The following is a 10,051-nucleotide window of genomic DNA, read 5'->3' as shown; positions in this document are numbered from 1 at the left end:
CCACCTCGTCCCGCCTGTGCCAACGTTCCGCCCACCCCACCCTTACCCACGCTGGCACCCTTGCCCAGCAGAAGTACCCCCTATTCCCAGCCGCCTTGGCTGGGCGCCGAGGACAGAGACGGTCCCCGACCCTCCAGCCCCATCTCCCCACATGAATCCAATCTGGAGAGATTGCCAAGAGCAGATTCTTTATTAATTTCTCTTTTTTTTTCTTTTAAAAAAAGTATTCCTTCAGTATAAAAAATAAATATTTTAAATATGACATTGAATAAATAAAAATAATCTATCAGTATGAAACATTCCCACAGGGTACATTCATCAAAGAGGAATTTGTCCCCCAAGGCCAAGTCCTTTCCAGTAGAAAGGAAGGAGGGAAACATGGAAGGATGTCGGAGCTAGCAGTGTGGATGGAGCAATGCCCAGGTACAGGGAGGGGGGCCAGGGGCTGGCTGGGGGCGATCGGAAAGTAAGAACATCTGTACCATCTGAAGGGAAATTAACTTCTCGCTTGATTCTGGCCTCCAACCCCACACGCTATGTCTGTCCTGGAGAGTCAGCCAAGCAGAGCTGGACTGCTTCTATCAGGGGAGACGTTCCCAAGGAGGGGACGAGGAAAGGGGGAGGGAGACAATGAGGAGGAGAGACAAATAAATAGTTGTGCTTTCTCGTTTAAAAATTTTTTAAATAAATTAAGTCCCCAATACTCCTCTTTCCATAAACTGCAAATGACTGTCCTAACCCCTCCTCTGGCTGGGGCTGTGACCCAGGATGCAGGTGTGGGTCAACACCAGCAGATGAAATAAAGGAGGAAGTGGACAGCTTCCTGCCCTGCAAAGCTTTTTCCACACAGAGGCTCCAGAATTCAGAGATGCTGTGCAAAGTGGGTGCCCATCTGCCTGGCTGGCTCTACAAAGAGCACTGAGCATGGGGGTGAGGGGCAGGTCCGGGGCTGTGCTGGGCCTGGGGGAGGAAACTCGCTTGGTCCCCAGGCCTCCGAGGCTGCCCAGGGTGGGGCTGGCACTGGGAGTCTGTGTTCATGGGATGATGAGATGATGAGAGACCAGCTGGCCCCAAACCTTCGGAGCCACGTTCACCGAAGGAGCAGAGCCATGAGGGGACAGCAGGCTGAGATCCTGGGCAAGGCTGAGTGTGACCCACATTAAGACAGTGTCAGAAAACATGTAACCATCATGATCTCCTCCACCACCCGCCACAAGTCTTGCCAATGCGATGGACAACTCCCACCTCCGGCCCCGGACCCCAGGCCTCAGGGCTGCCAGCCGCCTGCCCACCTGCTATCTGATGGACACACGTAAAGTGCTTAGAGAAGACAGAGCAGTGCAGAGTCGAGTGCAAAGTACCGTAATCGCGCTGGCTGAACTGCTAGGACCGCTGCCCGGTCAGGGTTTGAGAAGAAGCCAGACCCTGCTCTTAGCAGCGGCCCCGGCTCCAGGCCCTCCTCCCCTGCTCCCAGACTAGAGGGCGGTTCTCCATCAGCCTGGCCCCAGCACAAAGGGAAGGATCGGGTTCCCCGCCTGGGAGCCCAGACATGGGTGGGGGCGTAGGGGGAGGCGGGGCAGGAGGGACCACAGCTTCCTGGTCTGCATCCCAGGGCCTCCTTGTCCTCCTCTCTGGAGCAGGGCCTCCTCCCTGCACTGGTCCAGCCAGGCCCTCTCGCCCTCTGTGGGTGTTCCCGCTGTGCGCGAGCGCGCTGGGTGCTGGGTCAGGACTGTCCCAGGGCCCCTTGACTGCGAGTCTAGGGGCAGCGTGGGGACAAGGAAACAGCAGCAGGCCACCAGGGCTGCCTTGCCCCCTGCTCCTGGATGCCATCTCCACCACGAATGCCGCCTCTAATGGCCTGATTCCAGGGGGTGCCAGAGGACAGTGTTGAATGAGTCCCTTGGAACCAAGCAACATGGCAGCCCTGGGAAAAGCCCCCCAGCCCCTCCGGCCACTCTGCAAACCGACCCACCATGGTCTGATATCTCCAAAGCAAGTCGTCTGGGGTGGGGGATGGAGCCAGGTCCCCCACCCCCACCCAGACTGACCAGTTCTCTCAGATCTCGACCCTTCTTTGAGTTTCACCCATAAGGCTTATCCCTCTTGTAACATTTTCAACACCTTCGACTTCCAGACCAGGCCCTGCTAAGGCCTGGCCTGGGCTCCCATAGAAGGAGCTGCCTTATTATTTCTGTTGGGGAGGGAGCAGGGAAAGGGGAATTAACTTTGCTATTTAAAGCACCAATAACTTAATATAAATAGGGCATCAAAATAAATAGACAATCATTCTGGGTCAGACACACAGCACTCTTGGATCTCAGGCTTCCTGAGACCCTGACCTCAATTTCTGCTGTCCCCTTGCTCCAGGGACCAGAGATGGCCTCTGGTGCCCCTCAAGTACCTTTGTGTGACTTCACGGGGCCTCCATCGGATGTGAGCTGCCACTCTGAACTACCCCATCCACCCCTCCCCTACAGACCCTTGCCCATGAGGAAGACTTGAGGTTCTCTCAGAACCTTCTCACCTGACACTGCAACCCGCCTGCCTCCACATGCCCCGCCTGCAGGTCCAGCCACCAGACCCTGGCCTTCCTGGGCTGCAGGACAGACTGCAGGGAAGAGGAAGGAGAGCTTGTCAGGACTTTCGGGGTCTCTCTTCCTTCCCAGGCCTGAGGGTGGCCTCTCTGCCTCTCAAGAGCCTGAATGCCAGTGACCTCCTCCTGGAAACTTCCACCCGACAGTCCTAGGCCTGAGCACTCCAATCACACCCAAGACAAGGCAGCATCTCAAACCAGAGCTCCCTTTCTACCTTCCACTCACCATACTTTGTAGGCGCTAAGTATCCTCCAGGATCCTAGTCCCTCTGGGCTGCCTGAGTTCCAACCAGACCTTTTAAGGTCTAAGGGGCAGCGAAGGCACTGATGGTGGTCATTCGGCTGGGGGCCGAGCAAAGCTCCCCGACCCCTGCTGTCTCGCCCTGTGGTCAGGGTTGCCGTAGACAACTTGTGTTGTTTGCTCACGAAGACCCTGGCTGAGGGGACAAGTGAGGGCCGAAGTCCAGCCCAAAACCCTGGTGCCTCGCTGCCAGAAGGGGCGCCTTCCACTAGTGGGCGCCAGATACAGCTTCTGCCTCTGGGAGTGTGGGCTTGGCTTCATCACAGCCCACCCCAGAGGGGAGTAGACCCGCCAGGGACCCCTCGGGGTCTGCCCGCAGCCCCCACTTCGGTTTGGCCATGCTCTGGGTCCCGGCCACAGTTTGGGAGCCACCTAAGTCTAAGATCTCGGGTCACTGTGCACTCCGAGACCTCCCGTCTAGAAGGCCTGGGCCACCATGGCGATGACCTGCTTATACTTCCCCAGGAGCTGACAGCCCAGCTTCTTCTTCTGGAAGACGTCCTTGCCCGAGGTGTCGGGGCCGTAGGCCACGTCCACATGGGCCACGTGGTACTTGCTGCACAGGCGGCAGAGCACGTTGCTGAGGAGGCCACGCATGACGTCCGCGGTGGCGTTCAGCTTGCTGTGGAGGCTGAGCGCGTTGGGATTGAGAACCTTCTGGTCTCGTGTGATGTTGCCTAGGGAAGCGCCAAGGTAGGCGATGATTCGGTACAGCTCCACCAGCCGAGCCTTCTCTGTGCCGTTGGCGTGGAAGGGAGGGAAGTCGGTCACGTTGGGGCTGCACAGCTTGTCCAGGTTGTTGGGGAATGGCTCCCCCTGAGCCGTGTACTGAGGAGCAGAAGGGCAGAGGACAGGTGACGTGGGAGTCAGGGATGGGTGTTCCAGCCCCACCGCTAAGCCTCCAGGTCAGCTCTTGGGCCTTCGCCCCCAGCCCCATGTGAGGGCCCAACCACTTGCCCTGTAGGCATCTCAGGACTGTCTTGAGAGCCAGAAGTCATCGTGTGGGTAAATGCACTTGGTAAAGCATCAAGCCTCTACCAAGCAAGAAATTATCGAACTCATCAGGACCACACCGAGTCTCACCTCCAACACGTACACCACACACACTTGCCCTTTCACCCACCGTACTCGCCTTCTTCCTGGGTGGCTCTGCACCCCAGACACCCACAGCCCGCTGTCTCTCCCATCAGTACCTCCCCGTCCACCTCACTGCCTTCTCTGTCTCTCACTCCATGTGGTGAAGGGATCCCAAGACTAGAAGTGCAAGGCCCTTGCTTCTCTGGGCAACTCTGCCCCTATCTAGCCAGGCACCCTGGGAAAGCGGCCGAGGGTGGGAGGAAGCTGCAGGAGTCTGTGTGTAGTTGGACCAAGCCCCCTCCCTTCCCTTCCCTGACCAGCCCGACCAGCCCCGCCAGCCCAGGTCCCTGCAACAGACCCCAGCCCCTCCCTCCCTCCTTCCTCGGCATGCATCCTTTGGGGGGGTGACTTACGTAAAGAATAAAGAGGGCGTTGGCACTGCTGTTGAGCTGCAACAGCTGGTTCCTGATCTGGTTCATGAGGTTGCTGTGACATGGGTGGCGTGTGGCACAGGTGGCGTTAACAGGGGTGATGGGAAGGGGGCTTCCTGCCCCGTGTTTCCAGTGCAGAACCAGCAGCAGGGGCACGACTCCTGGGAACAGGTGGAAGGAACCATGAGCAGGGAGGTGAGGGAGCAAGCGATGGGGCTCAAGGGAGAGGGTGCACCTGTCTCCCGCCGGGCCACCAGTGTCCCCTCTCAGCCTCCAGCTCTCTTTTAGCCTGGCCTGACTGTTCCTTACTTCCACGAAGTCACTGCATCTGTTTCTCTGTCTCCCTCCCCAGATTTCTAATTATCTCTGCTTCTCTCCAACTTATCACTCCCAGCTCTCTCCTGAGAGGAGCAAGGTGGCAGGACATGAGCTCTTCCTACCGGATGGAAACAGGGTCCAGGGTGACACCGACCATCCATCCTGGTCTCTGGCTGGAAGGCACCACGTCCCAGGCCCAGCGAGTCTCAAGGAAAAGAGCTGCCCCTACCTTCCCACCTCCCAGTATAGTCCAGACTCTTAAGTGTCACTGCATGCTTCAGTCCTCTCAGAGTGGGCCCCCATGGGGACCGCGGGGGTCGGGGGTGTGTCTGCTGGCCCTTATCTCCCAAACCTGTCACATGATTTTGGCTCACTGGACCATCCTATCCTCCTCTGCCCATCTTTTCTGTGGTTCTTCTTCTCCAAAAGTGGCCACTCCCCTATCCAGGACCCTCAGCTCCACCCTAGTTCTGCAGTTCTGCCCCCTCACTCCCAGATCAGCCCCAGAGCTTCCTGCCCCCCAGCTCTGTGCCGCTCTTGCCTTGGTGCCCTCCCACTCCTACTAGTCTTTGCCCCAGGTCATGGGTTAGGACACACGAATCCTGGGGTCCCACAGGCCCCCAGAGCCTTCCGGAGGGAGAGGAAATGGTGCAACCAGGAAAGAAAAAAGGAAAAAGGTCGCACGCAGCCAGGTGGGCGGGGAGGAAAGAAAGTGAAAGGTGACAGGAGACCTGGGAGCTGTTGGGGCCTGTCCTGGATCACCCGTCCCCCCAGCTTCCCACTCCACCCCACCCCCACCATTCACTTTCCTGGTGACCCAGCAGCAAGGGCTGGGGTCGCGGACCTGTGAGGCTGGAGAACTGGTGAGGCAGGGGGAGGGGGAGGCGCGGGAGCCGATTCCTCTGCTGGGACAGAAGCAAGTTCACTTCTGGGTCCCTTGTGCTTCCCAGCATCCCCAGGCAGTGCTGAGGCCCCACGATGGCTGGGGGGGTTCCCCAAACCCCGGGCTCACCTAGCACAGACCACAGCTTTCCAGGCACTCGCATATGGAGGCGGCACCTGCTCCCGTCCCGCGCCGGAGTTTGCAAGCTTCTCAGCTGCCGGCACCGCTCCCAGGGAGCAGCCCGGGACGCGGTTGGAAAAGAGAAAGCAGAAAGACAGAAAGAAAGAAAGAAAGAAAGAAAGAGGGAGGGTGAATCCCGGAGAAAGCAGAGCTGGAAGAGCAGCATAGGAGAGCGGCAGGAGAGAGGAGGAGGAGAAGGAGGAAGGCTACGGCGCCGGGTCCTTTGCCCGCCAACCTGCGGGCCCCGGGGCAGGCTGGACGCGCGGTGCGGGGACCATGTGCCAGCGCTTGCTCCCGGCCGCCACCAGCGCCTCCGGCGGCCCGGCCGGCTGCTGCGCGGGCGCCCCAAGTGTCCGTGTGTCTGCAGCGGGTGGGTGTCCCGCTCGCGGTCGCCAAGTGCCCCAAGTTGCCGCTGCGCCCGCAGAGGGACGCGGAAGCCGGCGCGGGGCGGGTGGATTTACCTGCCGCCAAGACCTTCATTATGGGCTGGACTCCAGAGGGCCTTGGAGGAGACCTTAGATGCCGGCAGTTTTCAGAGGTTCATGCTCAAATGGGGAATTTGCCTGATTTATATACCGGAGCCTGTGTTGTAAGACAGAGAAACAGCTATATTTAGCAGGGATACCCCGTCCAGGAAGTTGTTTGGGTGCATCATAGGAAAATTATGAATGGAAGAAAGTGAGAGTGAAGGGGGGGGGCAGTGAGGGGGAAGGGTGGGGAAAGCAGGCTTTTCCCCTCTTCTAAGAAATTGATTGATAAAATTATAACGAACTCTTCGGCAAAACACCCTGCGGTTTTCCTGAGTGGCTTGCCCTGGGAGTCGTTTGAAGATGGGGAGGGGGAGGAGGGTCCCCAGGCAGAGTCATCGGGGGTCCCCGGGCAGTGCGTGCCCCAGATAGCCCTGACTCACCTGGGTTTGGGGAGGTGGCTTGAAACTAGGCAAGCAGATGGAGGCTGACACCTGTGGCCCCCTTGTCGGGGTTTTGGGGGGGGCAGTGGGGAGGAGGCAGGCTGGGGTTTGGCTGAGAAGGAGGCTCCAGGAAGAGGGGCTGGGGCCCCAGTGTGGACTTTAGACAGTAATAAAGCGAAACTGAACATAGGCCCTGGAAGCCACCGCAGAGGTGGCCTCCTCCCACCTGCCCGCTGCCACTGGGCAAAGTGGGGCTCCAAAGGGGACAGGTTGCCCAGCGTCCCCCCAGGTCAGGCTTCCTGACTGCCATCACCAAGCCTACATTGCTGACCACAGGTACCTGTGGGGCTGAGGAGGGAGCTGGGAAGATGGGGTGCAGGAATTGCATGACTCCCTTCTTTGGGGAGACTGGGGAGGAGCTTCTGGGAGGTGTTGTGTGTCTGGCATTTACTAAACTCTTTGCAACCCCAACTCCCCCATCAGAGGAGAGTGGTCCAGCATTTCCATTCTGAAAGGACATCTGAAGCAGAGACTTAGAAAGTCTTAGCCAATCAGACCTCAGGATGCAGAGGGATATCTGAGGAGAACAGAAATGGCTAGGAAGGACCTTGGGGCTCAGCCTCAGAGAATGATGACCCCCCTAAAGGTGCTTCTAGAGTCTCTTAGGCAGGATCACAAATTCTGGTGTCTCATGGCCAGGTAGATTCATAAACGAGTGAGGAGGGGCAGGAAGGAAGGGTGAGGACTAGGGCAAAATGAGCATAGCCACTCCTCCCCAGCTGAGAAAAAGAGGTGGGGGAGCGCTGGTCAGACACATATCTGGGGCCACACTGTCCCACAAGTTGTCAGGACACCCCCTGTCCCAGGAGATGTCTCATTGCCCTGGGACCCCACCACAGACCTCCCACCTGACCCTGACCAGAGAACAAGGCGGGGAGAGTTGGTTATCCAAGGCCAGGGAGCCCTGCAGCCTTCCCCTAGCCCCTAATTCCCTCTGCCCACCCCCTCAGCCATCCTCTAGTCCCCCAGCTCCCGCCTCTTGCCAGATCCCGGACCTGCCCAGCCATGCTTGTTGGTTCCTCCCTCTTCCTTCGTGCCAGGACGAGCCCTCCTGCCTGCTGCTGGCCCCCTCCCGCCATATGCGCCCTGCCCTCTCCAGGCTGCTTCCTTCACACTCTCCCAGCTGGGCCTGGGCTGTGGGCCGATAAAACTGCCCATCCCCGCGGGCACTTCCCAGCAGGGAGGAGGCCCGTGGAGCTCTCCCTGCCTTTCCTTCCTCCTCCCTGCCCGCCCTCAACACCTCGTATGTCTTCCTTGGAGGCCACAGAAGGCCCCAACTGGCACTGCTCCTCCCGCACAGTACACTTGCTGGGGGGGGGGGGGTCTGTGTACACCTCCAGGAGGCCCATCCACCCTAGTCTGTCTCTGGCAGCCCCATACCCCAAGACATCCCAGGTCACCTCCCTCTCCTCATAATCCCCCCACCCCCAGTCTCCCTGCAAAGGGCCTGACCACCTGCAGCACATGAACCTTGGATCAGCCTCCAGATCAACCCCCACATCTCCGGGACTCCTGTCATCTGACTCAGCCAGATTCTTCTGGTGTGGACCTCAGATCCCTTTGACCAGGGCCCCACTCAGGTCCCATCTCTGGGTCCCCTTGTTTTCCCGCTCAAGCATCTCCCTAGGTGCCCTGATTCCCCTGGAGCGCCAGCATGTCCCACTGCTCCCCTGCACTGTTTCTCCTCTGCATCCTTCTGAGTAACTTCCAGGGCCTTGCGCTGTCCTCTGATTGCCCAGAGCCCACATCAGCCCTATAAAACACCCCCAGACACCAAGTAACCTCAGCCCCACCCCACAGGAAACAGGAAGTGAGAGTAGAGTCTAGAAGGCACTGCACTCCCACCTGACTGGCCCCTCCCCTGCCTCAGTTTCCCCTCTCACGGTACCTGACTTGGTCCGTGCTCCCCAAGTGCTCTGGGCCCCTCGGCACCCCAGGCCCAGCCTCCCTCTCCTCTCCATGTCCAGGCACCACCTGCGCTGGGCCTCTCGGGGGAAGGCCGGGCAGGGTCTTGGAGCTGCGGGCCCGTGAGCTGCCTGCAACGTGGCCTCGGTCCCCGGGAATCGGCTGCCCAGGCCGCGCTCCAGACCAGCTTTGGTCTCCTGGAGTTTGTTTTCTTCCCTCCCTCTCTACGCTGCTGTGTGTGTGTGTGTGTTTTCCCTAGCTTCCTCACGGAAGGCATCCTCCCTTCTTGGCTGCCTGCTCCCGGGGTCGTGACCCCAGGCCCCACCCTGGAGTGGCAGCCCCAGCCCGGCCCCTTCCAGCTGTGACTTCATCCCTAGCCTGTCCTGCTCCTGCACACTGGGCCTGCTGGGGATTCGACCCGCCTCGGGGTGAGGGGGCTGGGCAAGGCCCACATGGGATCCCCCTCAGACTCCGCAGGGGGCTGCAAGGCCAGAGCCCGGGGGTGCTCCTCCAGGTGGCTATGCAGTCCACCTACCCATTGCCCCAGGGCCGGCCTGGGGCCTTCCCAGGGCCCCTCGGGGCTTTCTCTTCCTCTCAATTTGGTGCATGTGGCCATCCAGCCCCTCCTTTTCTACTGACTCTCACCCACCATCCACAAGGCTCTCTTAGAATGTCCTAGATGTTTTATTTTTCAGATGGGGAAACTGAGACTCAGCAAGGTGAAAGCACTTGCCCAGGGCTGCACAGATCGTTAACAAGAGAGTGGGGTCTGGACCCCCAGCCATCCTGCTCAAAGGCCACAGCAATGTCGGCAGCACCTCACACTGAGAGAGGATAGAGGGATGGTGAGCTGCACTCAGGCCGCTTCTTCCAGGAAGCCTCCCCTGCCTCCCACAGCCCAGGCTGGCTGGGTCTGGCCAGTCCTAAGTACTCTCCTTCCAAGTGGGAACAAGTCTCATTCCTCACCCTTTGAGGGCTTGGATGGGGTCTGACCCTCACTTGTACTCTCAACAGCACCTGGCTCAGCGTTACATCAGAGTAGATGCTAAGTATTTTTTAAAAGCATTTTGCAGATTCCAAAAACTGTCTGTGCCTTATCTCTCGTGAAGAGAAGGCATGCAGCCTGGTGGTTGGAAGCCTGGACTTCAGCCTTGGTCAGAGCCAGGTGAGAGGCTTAGCTCTGCCAGTTATGAGCTGGGTGACTTTGAGGAAGTGACCACCTCCTGGCCTCAGTTTTCTTGTCTCTAAAATGGGTATAATGGCAACTATGCTGCGGGTTTGCTGTGAGGGCTCAGGCTTAGCGCAGTTTTGGGCACCCAGCGAGCCGTCTACTCATCAGCACTGAGCCTCCTTACCACCTCCCTGTGAGGGAGAGATTCTTGTCATCATCTTA

The 10,051-nt window shown here is 58.9% G+C and overlaps 1 protein-coding gene across 1 annotated transcript; it reads right to left on the bottom strand.

Moving 5' to 3' along the window:
* Positions 1–234: 234 nt before the first annotated feature.
* LIF (LIF interleukin 6 family cytokine) lies at positions 235–8,738 on the bottom strand. Its single transcript, XM_031443056.2, has 4 exons — positions 8,642–8,738; positions 6,245–6,365; positions 4,385–4,563; positions 235–3,722 (listed from the first exon to the last, which is right to left on the bottom strand). Exons 2-4 carry the CDS (start codon positions 6,261–6,263, stop codon positions 3,312–3,314), a joined length of 609 nt encoding a protein of 202 aa, XP_031298916.1. The 5' UTR covers positions 6,264–6,365; positions 8,642–8,738; the 3' UTR covers positions 235–3,311.
* Between the last annotated feature and the right edge of the window lie 1,313 nt (positions 8,739–10,051).

Source organism: Camelus dromedarius, chromosome 31, assembly GCF_036321535.1.
Source record: "Camelus dromedarius isolate mCamDro1 chromosome 31, mCamDro1.pat, whole genome shotgun sequence".
Lineage (NCBI taxonomy): Eukaryota > Metazoa > Chordata > Mammalia > Artiodactyla > Camelidae > Camelus > Camelus dromedarius.
Note: the sequence above shows the minus strand (reverse complement) of the source record. Positions and strands in the feature narration are given on the sequence as shown.

What these genes read in the sequence shown, in the direction of transcription:
- LIF (XM_031443056.2), bottom strand. An exon ending in ACGCCCTCTTTATTCTTTAC is followed by an intron (nt 3,723 to 4,384) that starts GTAAGTCACCCC and finishes TCTGCTCCTCAG; the next exon opens with TACACGGCTCAGGGGGAGCC.